Below are 17,328 nucleotides of genomic sequence, written 5' to 3' on the forward strand. Positions count from 1 at the left end.
GCCAATCAAGTATAAACAGTAGGAATCCTAGAAATGTTAGTGTGTGTGTGTGTGTGTGTTGAGACTCAGTCTCTCTCTGTACAGAAGTGCCCCAGCAGCAACAAAGTCTTTACATTTTAAATTATATTTCACATTCCAAGGAGCTGTACCAAGTGTGGTCGGTCTGTGGAACTCCTTGCCACAGGATGTGGTGCTGGCGTCTAGCCTAGACGCCTTTAAAAGGGGATTGGACGATTTTCTGGAGGAAAAATCCATTATGGGGTACAAGCCATGATGTGTATGCGCAACCTCCTGATTTTAGGAATGGGTTAATTCAGAATGCCAGATGTAGGGGAGAGCACCAGGATGAGGTCTCTTGTTATCTGGTGTGCTCCCTGGGGCATTTGGTGGGCCGCTGTGAGATACAGGAAGCTGGACTAGATGGGCCTATGGCCTGATCCAGTGGGGCTGTTCTTATGTTCTTATGTTCAAGTGAAAAATAATTATGGTAGACAAAATATACAACCTTTCCTTAATTTGGTCATCCTTTTAATCCAGCCAAATTTGAACAAATGTATTCTCCTGAGTTTCATTCATTGTCTTGCCCATATCCTACAACATTCCCTGTGCAGCTTACTGTTTGTTTAGCCAAACATTGCTGCCTCCAGTTGAGCATGCAGCAACATTGACAAACAGTGAAGTTGGTACAAGACTGCTGGTTTTGTTTAAGGGGGCCACATGAAAAAGGGAGCTCCTTCATTTGCTTGGGGGTCCTTGTAAACCAAAAGCCCCACGCTTCTGGTTTTGAGAAAAGCATGCAAGGAGCACAGTAAGGAGATGGACGACTCATTCCTTGCTCAGAGAAGTAGGAAACAGATCAATGTGGCTCACATCCTTGGTATGCCGAAGGGAGGTGGTGATGGACTCCAGGTGAAGGGTACCCCAGACCTGGCATCCTCTCGCCATCTGCCACTAGTGCAAGGTGGCTTCATGGTTGGGCTGCCAGTGCTTCTTTTGGTTAGGGACTTGAGTGTCAAGGGTGAAAACCTCCCTACACATAAAGCAAACGAAAGCCTTGCCCTATCCCCCAGTATCTCTGACTTAACTGCAAGTGGCTGAGATTTCTTATGGTTATGGTTGCAATCCAGTTCTATCCCTCAGGATCTCGAACATCAAGCTTAAAACTCTGAGCATGTGTGCCCCTGTGTATTTGTTTAATGTACAATTTTATTTCCTCTTTGCAAAGATGCCATGAGATTCTTCAACTAGTGTTCTGCTGTATTTTCTAGGAACTAGCAAGTTGTGGATGGAATAAGAAAGAAAAACACATCCTTGCCCCTAATATTGTTGCCTTTACAAGAAGGTTTAATCAGGTGAGACTCTTAATTAAAACAAAAAGTGTCTGTCAGAAGTCAATACAAATTAACTTTGTAATTTGTTACATTTGAATCTGATTGACAGCCTTATTTGATGGATTAGTTATTTACAAGGCAATTTTAACTATGTCTTGTTTCCTACGGTGTTAAAAGTTATGTGAGAAATGTTGCAGTTGACGGTTCTGCAAGTGTCTGGGTACAAAAGTAATTTTCACTTAGCTGTGCTCCTGTTAGTTTTTCGTCCATGGAATATGTATTGTTGGTGTTGAATTCTTCCTCCTCTTAACCAATATTGTTTGGAAAAAATAAGACTGCCCAGTCTCCCTTCTACCCTTTGCCTCAAAGCTGGTGGAACATGCTGGGTATATGTAGTCTGAAGACACCTGTGGTGTTCCATTCTCCCAAATGGATTAGAAGTTCCTTTACCTGCTCCGGTTCACGAGTACCCAACTGTACCTGTTTGAGTGGATAGCGATTTTGTCTTACGATTTGGTTTTGAATTCAGTGAAATCTGCCTTGTGTAACCTTTACATTTACTTTTATAGGTCAGTTTCTGGGTTGTACGAGAAATTTTAACAGCACAGACCTTAAAAATAAGGGCAGAAATATTGAGCCATTTTGTGAAAATAGCAAAGGTAAGCACGACCCTTTTAATATGATAATTCTGTCTCAAAACCGCATTTCTGTTCTTATGTCTGTCACCTGCTTCTCTTGTTCCTCTGAGAAATCAAATAGTAGGGACTAGGGATGATTAGTGGGGACTAGGGGTGATTCGACTAGCAGGTTAAACCTGTCCAGGGGTGCATATAAACAAAATTGTGCTTTCATTGTCTGCAACTACAAAGATGACTTACCAGTTAAGTTCTTCAAAGCCGAACCATTGAGAAGCATATTTGATACAGATCCACTAAGTGATTCTGCCCACAAATTAGCTGTTCCTTTTTTGAAGAGCAGCTTCTATTTACTCAGAAACATTTTATTAAATTAAGGAAGACCTTTGGAAAACTGGCAAGAAATTGAACTAATAATATAAGTAAATAGTAGTTTGAATGAAGACCTGCTGCTTGGTCTGTGTAATAAAAAGCAGGAGGATCTTGGCAGTCAGACTCCCAATTTGTATAACCAACTATCCACTCTGTGGAAATATACACACACACACCCCAAACATCCCCTTTCCGTATGCTTCTCCCACCGCTCCTCTGCTCTCTGATTTCCCCCTTCTTCATACTCTGGCTTCCTATTTGACTTCTGGCTTCCTATTTGACCTCCATGCCACCTCAGTTTCAGTCACCAGTTTCTGGATACATCACCAAGCACATGGTTTCTCCAAGCACCAAGCACTGGTTCACACCAGTTTCTCTGGTGATGTATCCCAGACCAGTGACTGCCATTCTTATAAATACCTCCCCTCTAGCCTGGTGTCAGTCTCTGTCCATCCCACTTTTGGGGGATTGCTACCCAGGTATGTATCATGAAAACGGACCCCTTTCATGCAAACACCCGAAAGGTCACCCGGATTAAAAAACTGGATGAAGAGAGGATCACTAAAATTGAGTGTTGGGCGGGTTAGGACAGACAAAAGAAAATATTTCTTTACTCAGCGCGTGGTCGGTCTGTGGAACTCCTTGCCACAGGATGTGGTGCTGGCGTCTAGCCTAGACGCCTTTAAAAGGGGATTGGACGAGTTTCTGGAGGAAAAATCCATTATGGGGTACAAGCCATGATGTGTATGCGCAACCTCCTGATTTTAGGAATGGGTTAAGTCAGAATGCCAGATGTAGGGGAGAGCACCAGGATGAGGTCTCTTGTTATCTGGTGTGCTCCCTGGGGCATTTGGTGGGCCGCTGTGAGATACAGGAAGCTGGACTAGATGGGCCTATGGCCTGATCCAGTGGGGCTGTTCTTATGTTCTTATGTTCTTAGGATGCCCCTTGAACAAGGCTTCTGTTCTTACAATTAACAGTTGAGATTGGCAGAAGCACTTATTGTTCAGATTTCTTGGAGCTCCACAGATTATATCCTAATGGCAATCCCCATAATGTCACTGTGATGATCCCGACCCGAGTTAGTCATGATTGTTAACATTTGGCCAGTTGAGATTACTGGCTTCATTTCTGCAACTTTAAAATGGATTTGGGGAAGCAGCTAGCAAAACATTTGGTCTTAATGGTTATGAGAGTTTCTTTATCATCTAGAGTTCTAGATGTTAGGTTCTAGATCTGGAGGTTAGGTTCCAGAGGTCTGCTTGTATCTTGAAACCGGTTTAGGTTGGAACAGCTAGGTCTTGCCAGTCCAACATTTTTGCACCTATGTGGAATCACCAGTAAAGGATATAATGTGCTTGTGCAAAGCACTAGCGCAGCCACCATAATTCCTTTGAGGGAAACAGCCAAACCTACTGAATACATGCCTTCATGCTAATGTTTCCAAATTGGAAGTTTAGTTATTATTCTCCATATAGATTCAAAGGTACTTATTAGTGCTATGAAAGCTGAATGTTGTAATTGCTTTTTTTTTCTTCTTCTTGCTCATTCTATAAGTGTTTAAAATAAGCACTGAGTAACAGCACAGTGTGTTTCCTGGTCTCCGCCTGTTGCAGTTTCATGTCCTAGTGAGGCATTCAAACCTTTTGGATGCTCTATAACTTATATAGATAATTTATATAAAATATAAAGAGCAAGCCCCTGGAACTGCTGCTATTCTGTCAAGTTAGCCTGATCATTCCAACCCCACATGGTAAGCTGATGGTTTTTTGGTCTCTCTTCTTTCCCCAGAAACTTCTAGAATTGAACAACCTTCATTCCCTCATGTCTGTGGTATCAGCCCTGCAAAGTGCACCTATTTTCAGGCTGACAAAAACTTGGGCAGTAAGTAATTCTGGGATTTTTGAAATATTCCCCCCCCCCCCCCAACCAATCTTTCACATGCAACATGTGGTTGTCTGGAATTTTGTGGTTTGGAAACCATTCATTTCGTGCTTGGTATTTCACTGCTTCCCTGTCATGTGATAGGAAACAGCCACCAGTGGGCACTTCTCCTGTGTCATTCTACCCCTTTTCCCACCTCCCAAGTCAGTTGGAACAGCAGAAAAGGCAGAGGGTAGCATGGCAACAGCACGCATTCTGTTTTGAAAGTCTCTGGGACAGAACGAGGAAGCAAGGCGAAGAGGGTGCCAAGCAAGTTGAGAGGGAGCTCCTAAAGATATGGGAGGGGGGAGATTGGTCAAAGTAGTCACTCCACAGTTAAAATCAGTGATGGAATTCAGCTCCCCTAAAACCCCTAGTCCTGACCACTCTTCAAACTGTGCAGGTCTGAACCTTAAAACAAAATGGCAGCAGCAGTACTACTGCAACCCAGTAACATTCACAGGGAGGGGGCAAAGCACTAAACTTTGTGGGGAGCCTCAACACACACTGCCCCTCGCTGTCAGAGCCATTCCCTTTGGCAAGAGCAACATGGAGGCATCTCCTCTGTGTTGCTCTTACTGCCAGGAGTGGTTCCAGTAATGAGGGGATGGGGCAGCTTACCGAGCACGTTGGGGTGCCCTGCAAAACTTTGTGCTTTGCCCGCCTCTAGGAACACTACTGCTGCAACTTGTCTGATACTAAGTGACTCGCTTCTGGGTGTCCCTTGTTTTATTCTTCCGTGATGTTTGCTATATACAAACTTTGCTACCTAGTTCCTTAAAAAACTGAAGTCAGTAGATACCTCCTCATGCCAGGTGCATCGTCCACAGAGCTCAGCTCTGTATACTGTTGTATAGGAGGCCAGGTACCCTTAAAGTGGTATAGTGGTTTAAAGTGGTTCAGTTTAAAGTGACCCAGGGGTAGGGTTCTGATGAACCTGTCCACTCAGTGAGTGGACCTTACCATTCTGCCAGAGAGCTGAAATCTCCTCACCTGTGCTCCCTGTTAAAGACGTTCTTCTCTCAACGGAACTTTGAGACCAAAAGTAACTCTTGCCAGGAGAAAAACCACTGTTGGAAAAAGCAGTTTATTGGATGGACAAGAATGGGCTAGAATGGGTGTCACCCCTCCCCCACCCATGCTGTTTTTTAAACTGCACTCCACCCCTCTGTTATAGGGACACATTAGGATTTGGATTGGGTCCTGTCATGTCATTATGTTGCCCTTATTTCAGGTGCTGGAATGGAGTACAATTTCCTTGGGCCACCCAGGCTCTTTTAATTTGACAAGAGGAACCCACAGCTGTATAGGCAAATGAACCTTTACTGCCTCCTTCCTCTTTAAAATCTCGCTATTGTATTGTATTCACTCCTAATAAACATTGGAGCTGTTGGTTGCAAACCAAACCTCAAATCAACATAAGCTGGAGCAGCCCCAGTGAAACTGGGCTTATTTTGGGACTCATTTGAGTATTTTAGAGGTGGTAGATATTGTTTGTGTTATAGGATTAGGATGGATCATACTTTAACTGGTGAAAGCAACCTCTTCAGTATTCCCATTTAGTGAGGGCATGATGGTTTGGTCATCACTTGAAGAGACCAAACCAGCTTTTTTCTTCCACTTTTGGAATCCATGCTCATTTTTATGGAGCTTTTCCAGTGGGTTTTACTTTGTTTGAGGAAACGTGTGTTCACTTTCACCCACACTTTCCACCAAACATTATTCAAGGGCTCTTTAGTTATGAAAAACAAAACAAAAAAATCAAGTCAGACCGTATCTAGTTACAAATCCTTTTTGCAGCTTAGCTATACTGCACTCGGTTAATAGTGTAGAATGTGTTTGAATTGGTTCTATATTCTATAGTAATTTAGGCTGTTTGCTGTGGTTTTTATCTATAATGTCAGCAAGGAAGGCTTGATAGAAATAACTTTTTGTAAGGATTTTGGATCCGAAAGGCTTGTTGGCCCTCTCTAATGAACCCATTCCTTAACTTTAGGCTCAAAAACTAAAAGAAAAACTGCCTTGGCAAAAATTATGTCACATCCTTGAAATATAGATGTTATACATAATGCACCTTGCTGCCATTCTAAAATAGCTCAAGCAGCCAAGCAAGGAAAAGGAAGTTCCGTTCCCCCTTCTTGCAACCTTTTCGTGTCAAATTACTCTTCAGAATGAATCCCCTCAGCCACACATCCTCTTATCCTAAGTAATCTCACAGTTCCTTGGATAGTGAAGGCTGTCTCCTTGTACCTTCTTTTATAAGATGCAGAGTTTGACTTGTAACCTTTAGGCTTTTGTTGGAGTCTCCGTTTAGCTACACTAAGGACCCAGTCCTGTCCAACTTTCCAATGCTGATTGAGCTGCAGTGCAGCCCCAAGATAAGGAAACAAATTTTCCCTTACCTTGAGGCCTCTGTGACTGCCTCACATGGCTGCATCAGCGCTGGAAAGTTGGGTAGGATTGAGCCCTAAAGCTCTGCCCATTGTTGAGATGGAATAGATAGGATTGGGGTGATTTGTTAGGCTCAAGCTTTTACAACTTTATCCTGGCAAATTGATTGGTAAGCAGAAGGCTATCTAAAGCTGGTGAAGATAATGGATCACATGAGCCTGCAGCAGCCCTTTACCTATTTATCTGTTTCCAATATGGCTCTTGGTTCTGAACAAATTTCCTAGGCTTAAGAAGACATTTCTAGGGTCTTTTATGTATCATAAAGCATTAACTTCTCTTTTGATTACCTGAAATGAAACCACCTAGGCTGATTCTCTGGCCCGGCTCGGTGCCTGCTGCAGTGACAATCGGATTGTTTTGTTTCCATTGGAAAATTCACATTGGTTTTGTTATCTACAAGATGTATGTCCTTTTCCCATTTTTTAAAGTCTAATATATAGTTATGGTGTTCTGAGGGTGCTGTATATGTGCTTAAGGCTACACCCACAAGCAGGAAATTAAATTTGTGGTGTTGCTGTCCATTTTTTTTTCTGGTTTTGAAATGGATTCTGAGCAAATGTATTTGCTATGGATGTCCTACCTTTTTTTGTTGTCTTTGTACAGTAGCTTGTCTTCTGTCAAACACATTTAGATATTTCTTTTCATTTTTTCTTTCTTTTTTGTGTTAAAGACAAGGATGGAGGTGGATGGGAACAGTTCCAAGTGATCACCAAAAAGGGAGAACCAATGACCACTTGGATAAAAACCCTGTTGGTTTTGGAGTGAAAAGCAAGATTCAGAAGTCTGGAGTGAAAAATGAATCTGCTTTGTTTTAAAACGTGTAGCCCAAAAGGAACAACTGTACTTTCAAACTAAACAAACTATTTCCGAAAGGATTGCTCTTGTGGAACAAAATTGTGAATTGATGCCCTCTGCTGTGTAGGTAATGAGCAATATATCAGGAATTAGTCTAGACCTGAAGCAAAATTTGACCCAGATGGACCATTTTGGCAATATTTCAGGTTTCAAATTTTTGGTTTTGCAATCCAGTTTTTAGGGATTCCTTTAAGATGTTTAAATATTTAACTCTTGTTGGTTGATTTTAATGCAGCATAGTTAAGTATCACCTTAGCAGAGACTTTTGCACTTTGGGTTCAGTTCAAAAGTGTTCTTCCTACAAGAGAAGGACTTGTTCCATCAGAGAGACGCTTGTTTACATTGGAGGCTGCTTGGTTCCAATTCCTTTTTTCCTGATTGGGGGGGGGGGCTATTCAGTAATTGAAATCCTTGGGAGGGAAGAAGGGGCTACCACATTCCAAACTTCTTATTTAAAAAAAAATCTGCTTTTTTATTGAGTTGACCAAGCTGTATTTGTCATAGCCGTTCCGTGTTGTCAGCTTCTTGAAAAGATGAATTTCCAGAAATTCACCTACCTCTGGGAGCAAGATTTTTGTTTTAAGTAAAAGCCAGAAGAGTGAGTCACGTTGCAGTGATTTTCTTCTGTTGTGTTCCTGAAATTGCAGAAGGATGTAAAATAGCTGGGGGGGGGGGGGAGGATAAGTCATTTGTATAGTCCTGAGTGACTCTGTAAGTAAAAATGAAAGTGGTGTAATAGCCACACGTACATCAGAGTCCCTTTGAGTTCTTAAAGCAGAAGAATTGAGACAAAGCCCAGATGTTGCTGCTCAGTTTGAGATAAGTTGGCATAGATAGACAAAAGTTGTTTGTCCAGGTGAAAAATACAGTAGAACTGTTTAGTTACACTTTTAAAAAGATACTTTGTATAATGACCTGATGCTTTACTACACCAGCAAGCACTGTAAACATTTGCATTGGAGCACTTCAGAAGCTTCAGTGTGTGACTCCTTTTGCACCCCTAATACACTCCTATTGTAGAATCTTCTTTTGTTGCTGCAGGAAGGAGTGCCTGCAGACCCTTGGGGTTGGAGTGATGGTGGAACAAAGTGGGAAACAGCACGTGGTGCTTTACTGACCCTGAAGATTTAACTGGCAAAGTGACCCTTAAAATTATGGTTTCACAAGATTTAACTGACAAAACAATGACTGGATCTTGCAGTTCTCTAGACTCACAGGAAGTCTCAACACATCCTTGTTCTGCTTTGCTGCTAGCCAGAGAGGAGGTGTATTAAGAGAGAACTGGGAACAGTGCTGGCTTTGCTAGTGTTCTGTGCACATTTTACGTTTCTAAGTGTTTTCTCAGAACAGAGGGGGGGAAAAAGCAAACCAGAAGCTGATGCGTAAAAAGGCTACAGCTTTTAAGCTGTCGATGGAGGGGAAGAGGCAAATATTAATATTTCTCCTTCTGATTGAAGGAGGAGCTGCACCAAGTTTCACTGAAACTTGGCTTGGATTTTACATGTAACCATGGATCACATCTCTTCCCCCCTCCTCCCATGTAATAGTTATTTGCTGACTAGCCTCTGTCCTTCGTTGTGAGATCTGCACTTCCTGCTAATGCAGTACAGAACAGTGATGTAAAAAGAATCCACAGAGATTCCATCCAAATCTGGTTGAAGAGCCTGACCCAACAATAACTGCCCCAGTCCTTGCGGTCATGCAGCTCAGGTTTTTAAAACTACAGTGTTTTTGTAAGCAATGAGACTGATGGGCAGGGCAGGGTTGATCATCTACTTGAGATTCCTTTCCTCTCTCTAACTTTGAATGGAACCCTTGGCTGTCTAGTGAGGTGGGTAACAAAGCAGTGCTCAGGAATTTTGCTCTTCTGTGTTTCAGCTCCTTCCCATGCAAGGAGAATGACAAGTCAAAAATTGCTTTCAGTGTAGTCTGCTAATGCAGACGTGCAGCTCTATGTACGTACTTCGTTTTGGCACTTCACTTAATAGGGTAACTAGCACCTGGCAGAGAGAATAGTTGGGAATAAAGCTCTGGTCTAGATGGGCCCTTTGAGGTAGAAGTTCCCTTCTCTTGAACCAATTAATATTTCCAGAAGGTTGGCAGCTCTACAGTCTTATGCCGGTGGCAGTAAGTGATTTAGGATTGGCAATCCTAAACATACTTATCTGGGACCAGTGAATACAGTGGAACTTACTTCTGAATAGTCATACTTGGGATTGCTATGTTAAGGAAACAATCCAATAGCATGTCATTTGCTCCGCCTCACAGGAGCAATATTTAAGTGTGTTACCATGAAATAAAGTACTTTATCAATATTTCAACGTGCAAAGTATTCCTTAAATGAACTGTTTTAGCACAGACTTACGTTGTTATGTTATTTTCTTAAGGGAAGACAAAAGGAAGGATAGGTACAGTTATATACATGGATTTTCTTTTTGTTTTCCAACTGCATTTTTACATCACAAGGTAAGGCTTAGAAAACAAAACATGATGAAATTTGAATAAAATGTTAGAATAACACATTATTTTTCTAGTGGGTAACAGATTCCTGGTGTGGTGTCTGTATTAGAAATGAATCTATTCTATGTAAAATAGAATTTTCAATACGTTGATTTACTTTGCTGAACTTTTTTTTTACATTTTTCTTCTCCAGATGATGACTTGTAGCTGCTAAACAAAAAGTAACTTTTAATACTTTTTTGGCTATTAGGAGACACAGGAAAGGGAATGTTGAAAGTTTGTTCACCCTTACCAGAGGAGACACTCCGGAGTGCAGTTTATGAAGTGATAAAAGATGTTCTGTAAAGTTAAACACCACTAGACAAATACTGTGCAAGTTCACATTTAAATAAGTAAATGAAGACTGCAGGTTTCCTAGGAATGCTGCAGCTTTCCATGAAAGAGATGACTAACAGAGCAAGTTTGTTCGTTACGCACAGAGAAGTGGGGTTTGTTTGCTTGTTTTTTTTCCAGCCATAGGCAGTTCTGAAGTCAGTCTGGAAAAGAAGAAAACCAGAACAGAAAAAAAATTATGTTAATACATTAGGGGTTTTGTTTCTTTAAACTGTGTTTGTATCCAACCTTGTCCTCTAAGAACCCAATCCTGAGCTCTGCGCACCAGCTTACTACCAGTGCACACTGTCGCAAATGTGCCATAAGGCACATTTGTGGGGCTTAGCACCGGCCCACACTGGTTCAGCACTGGTGGGAGACTGGTGGACCAGTGCTTCATGGTCACCCACAGCAGGGATGGGTTTTTGCAGGTACCAGATCCAGCCTGTGGGCCGGGGTTTGGTGCCTGCTGATCTAAAAGAAAGGTACAAAAGAGAGATGATAGATGCAAAGGAGGGGGGTGGGGGCTAGAGCAAAATACGCAATTTCCCTTGCATGGTCTTCATATGTGAGGACTGGGGCTTGTGTCAAAGGCTTCTCAGAAATGTGGGCTTTTAGAGAGGATTTGGAGGAAGGAAGTGAGGATGGGTTCTGGAAGCAGATTCAAGCACAGTAAGCAATGAAGGATAAAAGGCAGTGGCTCATAGGACTAGACCTTGGGGAATTCAGGCTGCTGTCCCATGAGAAGCTCTCTGCAGGGAGGTCACTCTTGATACCACTCAATGCCCTAAGCACATGGACTGTTGCAGAAAACTGGGCTTAAGAACCAGTATTTCTGAACTATTCCGGCCATGAATTTGACAGAGTGTTGGGAAGAAAAACCAAACCATTTTGATAACAGCTCTTGGAAGGAGTCTACAGCACAGCAAAGGTTCTCCTCCGCTGAATTTTGATCATCGGAAACATTCCATTCTTATGACGGAATTTTTTGAGGGGATATTTGCTTCCAAGTATAATAAGATGAAGCCCTCTTTTAACATCTGGAGTCCTGTGAATAGTTGCCTGAATTGTAAAGAATTCAGAATTAGAACATATTTAGTATAATGGACTTTCTAACTGGTTTCCATAGAATTAGTTTCCCGCGTGCTGGTATGATGCTTGTTTAAACACACTTGTTTAATCAAATTCTGATATTTTGCCGGGGGGGGAGGGGTAGCAGATGAGCATAGTGGCATAATAAATAAATTGGCATATTATTACCCTCCTTTATTAATATTATGGGAACTGAATTGTCTCCTTTTTGCTGGTTATTTCAAAGCGTTGCATAGCTTGAGGACAGAACTAGACATTTGCAGTAACCACAGAAGCGCAAGGTTTGTGCTTGCTTTCCCCTGAGTTCCCATTTGCTGACCTTCTCGCTGCTTCAGCACTTCTGACTCCTCTGCCGGACTGCGGGCTTTTTCCCCAGTACCTCATGGGCACCATTTCGACTTCTTAGCTCTCTTTCAGAGAGCCTGTTTGCTCTGAACCTATCCCTTTATTCCTGCTTCCATCCGAAGACACAATTTCGTGTCCCCTTACCAGACATTTCTAATAACTGAAGCGTAGAGCACAGCTATCGCTTTTTTAGGTGGCAATGCTCTGAAATGTCCATTCCCCTCCTATCTGCTTCTCATTTAAGGGAACTACCCACCCCAAGCCCATACCTTCTATTTTATTAAATTAGATATATATATTTATATAAATTATTACTGATATAAATTATTATATCAAATAGATTATCTATATCCTGCCTTTTCCCTTCAGCAGGAGGTGTTTGTGGTCCCTTCCTTTTGATGCTGAGACCTAGCATACTTCAGAGATTCCTCCGAGGACTAGGCTTCCAGAGTTTGATATAGCTACTGTGAAAAGTATGCTAAAAGCGTGCCTCTCTGTGGCTTGTTTTAGAAGCAATGGCAGGAGAAAGGCAGATATTCATTGGGACTCTCTGTATGTCAGCTGTTGCAGCCAAGCAACGTGGAAATGTTCCTCTTCAGTATCTCCAGTTACTGGGTTTGCTTGTTGAAGACCCTTTGGGACTCTTTCTTAGGAATCCCGATTCAGGATCATGCTTCAGCATTTGTTTGGACAGAAAAGTTGCTTGTGTTCATTGGCCTCCTGCAGATTTCTTCCTGCTTGGAGTTCCTTGTATTTGCATTGGCTAACTCCTGGGCATTCTTGCTTCCTAGAGGATGATGTGGAAGGACTCTTGTGTCCTGCATGTGTTTGTGCAAAGGAACTCTAGTTTTGTTTTTTAATTAAGTTTAAATACCCTTAAAACTTGGAGCAGTATTAAAAATAATACAAATATCTAGTTAAAAATCAAGCGACATAACATATGCTCTAAAAAAAATAATCCCAGTTAAAGCAACCCCCAAATCCCCCCTTCCCGCTTGCAGTTTAATAATAGACCATGACGTAAGCCAAGAGTTCCCACACCCTGATTCGCTTCCCAAGTAATGGCTACTTCTGTACACTACTCTTCTCCCTACCCAGTGATCATTCCTGAGAAGTGCAAGAAAGATACTGGTTTACTGCTTGAAAGCCCGGGGGTGGGGATCATGTTCTGGGGTTCAGCTTGTAGGACAAAAAGACTGTGAAAGGGAGGCAGCTTGAGTAATGAAAAAGAGGTGAGGAGCAGGAATTCATAGAGCCACTAAATTCTAGAGGACTTTAGGAGGAATTACTACACTGATTACATCTTCCTTCTTGGCGGAAGTTTTAAAATTTATTCATCACATGTCAGACTTTTTCTTTATCCTTCTATAATTCTATTCCCTAAAATAATTTGCTTGTGTATTCTAGTTTATAGCAACCTTGTGATAAAGCACACAGAACTCTGATCACTACCACTTGTGAGCAAGGCTGCCAAAACCATAGGCTTCCCTTCTTTTCTCACACCATGGACCTCAACAGGTGGGAAACCCTGGCCTCTGAGCAGCCCGCTTGGAGGCAGGCTGTGCAGCATGGCCTTTCCCAGTTTGAAGAGACACTTAATAATAATAATAATAAAACTTTATTTTTATCCCGCCCTTCTCCCTAACGGGACCCAGGGCGGCTAACGGTCTGAGGCAAAGAAGGAAGGCCCACAGCCAGGGAGACAGGCCAGGGACAGACTGCACTTGCTCCCAGTGTGGAAGGGATTGTCACTCCCAAATCGGCCTTTTCAGCCACACTAGACGCTGTTCCAGAACCACCTTTCAGAGCGCGATACCAGAGTCTTTCGAGACTGAAGGTTGCCAACAACAACAAGTATCTGAAGATGTGCAAAGGAGGCCAAAAAAAGTCAACCGGTGGTTTTTCTGAAGGCTTTCCTATGTACCTCTGCCACTATCTTTCATCTCGGGTACCCACTTTCACCTATGCGAGCAGTGGCAAAAAGATTTAATGAGTTCTTGCTAATATATTAGCAATAGGAATTGAATGGAACACTCCGGGACAGCTGCCCCCCCCCCGCACACTTTCTGCCCCATGATCTTAAGGCACTATTTTCCATTCTGCAATCTTCAATTGTGCAGTCAAAGACAGTGACCTGTGAAGACTGATTCCATAACAGGTCTCAAGGAACTGTGTAAAAATGCTGCTACCACAAGAATGCTATGTCATTGTTGCAATTAAAATTGTCTGGGATTAAAAGCTACTGTCTAGTAAAAGCATCAAAACCTAACGTTTCATCCATGTCTTTGGTGGGCATCGTCAAAGGTTTGTAAACACAACAGTGTTTTTACTAGACTGTGGCCTTTAATCCTGGACAATTTTAATTTTAATACAGCAACTGTACTGGCCACAATATCAATGCTATGGCCCAAAAAATAAAACAATATGTTGGCTTCACCTGTATATCGAGATGGCCTTCCTTCTTCAAGAGCCTCTTAACTGATTTCACCAGAGGGCCATTTTCCCATGTGGCCAGGGTCTTTTTTTTTTCATTTCATTCCACCTTTATTGGTATAAACAATCCATCAAGAAAACAAAATTAAAATATTCAAAGTAGCCACCTGTCATTGATCAGGCATAGAAATACAGAGGAATTTCCTGTCTTGTTCTGTTCTTTCTCTGTATTTTATGCCAATAAAGGTCTTACTGAAAAAAAAAACTGAAGCATGTGTGTACAGAGGAATTTACGCCTCAACAGTACCTTAAATAAATATTTTGCAACATTTGATGAGCGGCACTCATTTCTCCCATCCAACAAGTACCGGATCAAGTCTTTATCTGAACCATGAAAGTTTTCCAGGAATGGATATAGAAATCAATGGCGTAAATCAGTATAGTGGGTACAATACAATAGTACATGGGTCAAGGAATCTTTTGAGGTCAGGTCGCAAGAACATGACTGGGGAGTCTGCAATGGTCTATTAAATCTTGATCTTAGCACTCCAGCATCTTGTTGTAACTGTGAAGTTTGGGGACAGTAGCAGAGTCGTCCATTTATCTCACAATTTTCCCTGATGCTTATCTTTCTTTTTTTTACTTGAGGCATATGTACACCACAAATACATGTTGATTCTGTGCCAGTTTTTCTGCAGGCTGTGTCATTTCCTTTGTGCATTCTCTGCAGTTGCCACCATGGCTGTTGAAGCCATACACGTTTTTCGGAGGACGTATTTTAAGAGGGAAGAGGCCTCAATCTGTGCGTTCCGATTCCTGTTTTCTGGAAGATGGAACAGACTGTATTTTGCCATTTGAAGGATATAAACAAGCTGTAGATGAGTTTATCTTACGTTTTTGTGGCAAGCATTTTTGTCCAGCATAGAACTAGGAAGACAGCTTGCAAAATTTTGGTCTTTGTAAACAGTAAAACCTTGCTGGCCTTGGAAACAGCAATGTCCTTATGTTTCAAGCACTATTGTTCTCTTGGTTAGATGTTGTGGTTTGTAACAGTTCTAAAATCTCAAGCAAGTTCTTATGACCTGGAACTGAATTGCAACAACTTCAGCATGTTGCTGGCGGGTGGTTGGCAGAGATGCAGACATTGTTTGCTTCCCAGCTTTGTTGTGTCCAAGCTTTTTCTTCATTCCATTTACGCGTTTTGTTCCTCAGGAGCATGTGGACTGATTTTTTTCCACGTGCTTTTCACACATGTATAACCCATTTCAGAACCAGCAGCAAAATAGTTTGAATAGTTGTGGAGGCTTCAACCATTTCAAAAAGCTTAGGTTGGCCCTGTTTATAAAAGGCTCAGTCATTTGCACCTGTTGTTGAGGTATCCACATCTGTTAATATTTGAAATTATATACAGTACTCTATAACAGGAATGCTTGAAACCACACCCTGTGAAATATCACACACTCAGTGTCAGTTGTTTCACAGTCTCAGTAGCAGGGTGCTCGCATATAGCTTGCAGTCTGAACCCACCCACCCCCATCACACCACAGAGCTCTAGTCTCTGAGTATCGTTGTTGAAGAAATGCTGTCTGCCCACCATCTGTGCTTTGTCACATCGGTGATGTTGTGTATATTACAGATAATCATTGTAGCTTGAAAACTTGTGATGCCTTTCCATTGTCTTGATGCTGGGCATTGTGGTCTTGCTTTGGACGAATATGGGGAGTTGCCTTCGTTGACTACAGTGAACATTCTTAATGTTTTGTGTGGAGAGGTACACTTGGAGGATGGTTTAGCAAAAGAGAGGTCCATAAAAATGGACAAAACCTAGGTGAAACAGTCCAAGGTGCTGATCTCTAGTATCAGTATCCACTAACAAGATAACCTGGTGTGTAGCTAAGCAGGTGATGAAGGAAAGTGAAGCAGAGCAAGTTGTTTCTGGTTGTTCACACCAGCCAACTGAGCAGGAAAGGCTTACAGCATGTGTAGTATAAAACTTGTGAGTTGGAAAAATAATACTTGTACATTGTTCTTTTAACATTTTGTCAAAAAAAGACTAATCTTCCAGAGCTCTTAATATCTGTTTTCAGGTGTGAAACTGACAATGAGGACTATTTTAGAGTGTGGTTTAAAGTTCCTTCTGAAGCAAAGCAAATTTTGAACCTCGAGAGAGTTTCCTGTATCACCTTTTCTTTTTACTGCATTTTAGTGATTTTGCTCGACTTTCTTCCTTTTTAGCTTTTGAATCGTAAGGACAAGACCACCTTTGAGAAACTGGACTACTTGATGTCTAAGGAAGATAATTACAAGAGGATGCGGGAGTATATCAGATGCTTAAAAATGGTCCCCTGTATTCCTTATTTAGGTGAGTGTGAGAATTGACTGGCCGTTATCGGTGAACAGTCTTCAGTAAGATGTCTCTGTTGTTCCTGGCTAACAAGCCCAGATGCATTGGATCCAAACCATGTGCTAAACCAGTGTGGTTTAGTTGCCTAGTGCGTCAACTCCCCTCATAACCGGGAATGTGGCCATTGCCCTCCTGCCATGCGATGAGGTAAAAGCCAGCCACATTTTGAGCTTGGGGAAAGAAGCATGAGCAGAATAGGCCCATTATCCTAACACAGTGGTCCTCTCATGATGTTCCTGAATTAGAGCTGTCCTTCCCCCCCCCCATCCCACCCTTCTCCAAGCTGTTAAGCTGATCTGATCTGGTGGAAAATTCCTGTCTGACCCGAATACAAGTAGGATAAACCAAGCCTAAACCTCCATAAGATAAAATGTACATGGGGTTCACGTCAGCCCTGCCTAATATTCTTTCTCTAGGTGTTTCTGTGCTTGATGGGAGGGTTTCTTCTTACCAGGAAGTCCAATGTGTTTTAGCTACAGCTGATATCAAGAGACAGAGTTGTGATATACAGAGTTGGATGCTCATGGATTCTCCATAGCATCGAAATTGCAAGGGTGTCTGGACTAAATCATGGGAGCGAGCTTTATTAAGGAGGTCCTAAAGGTAAAAGTCTCTAATGGCTGCTGAAATAGTCACAACACAATCTGTCCCATGG

General features: G+C 42.0%; 1 protein-coding gene across 7 annotated transcripts in view; it reads left to right on the plus strand.

The window, feature by feature from the left end:
• The window catches only part of RALGPS1 (Ral GEF with PH domain and SH3 binding motif 1), a 140,937-nt gene that overhangs the window by 33,672 nt on the left and 89,937 nt on the right, over positions 1-17,328 (plus strand). For all 7 annotated transcript variants that reach the window (XR_010793393.1, XM_066610614.1, XM_066610616.1 and 4 more), the window contains exons 6-9: positions 1,269-1,352; positions 1,901-1,990; positions 4,130-4,222; positions 16,505-16,631. Coding sequence is in view for 6 of the 7 variants with exons in the window: in XM_066610614.1 (XP_066466711.1) it covers positions 1,269-1,352; positions 1,901-1,990; positions 4,130-4,222; positions 16,505-16,631 (394 nt within the window). In the remaining variant the exon portion in view is untranslated. The remainder of the gene's footprint in view (positions 1-1,268; positions 1,353-1,900; positions 1,991-4,129; positions 4,223-16,504; positions 16,632-17,328) is intronic.

This window comes from Tiliqua scincoides, chromosome 16 (assembly GCF_035046505.1).
Source record: "Tiliqua scincoides isolate rTilSci1 chromosome 16, rTilSci1.hap2, whole genome shotgun sequence".
NCBI classification, from domain to species: domain Eukaryota; kingdom Metazoa; phylum Chordata; class Lepidosauria; order Squamata; family Scincidae; genus Tiliqua; species Tiliqua scincoides.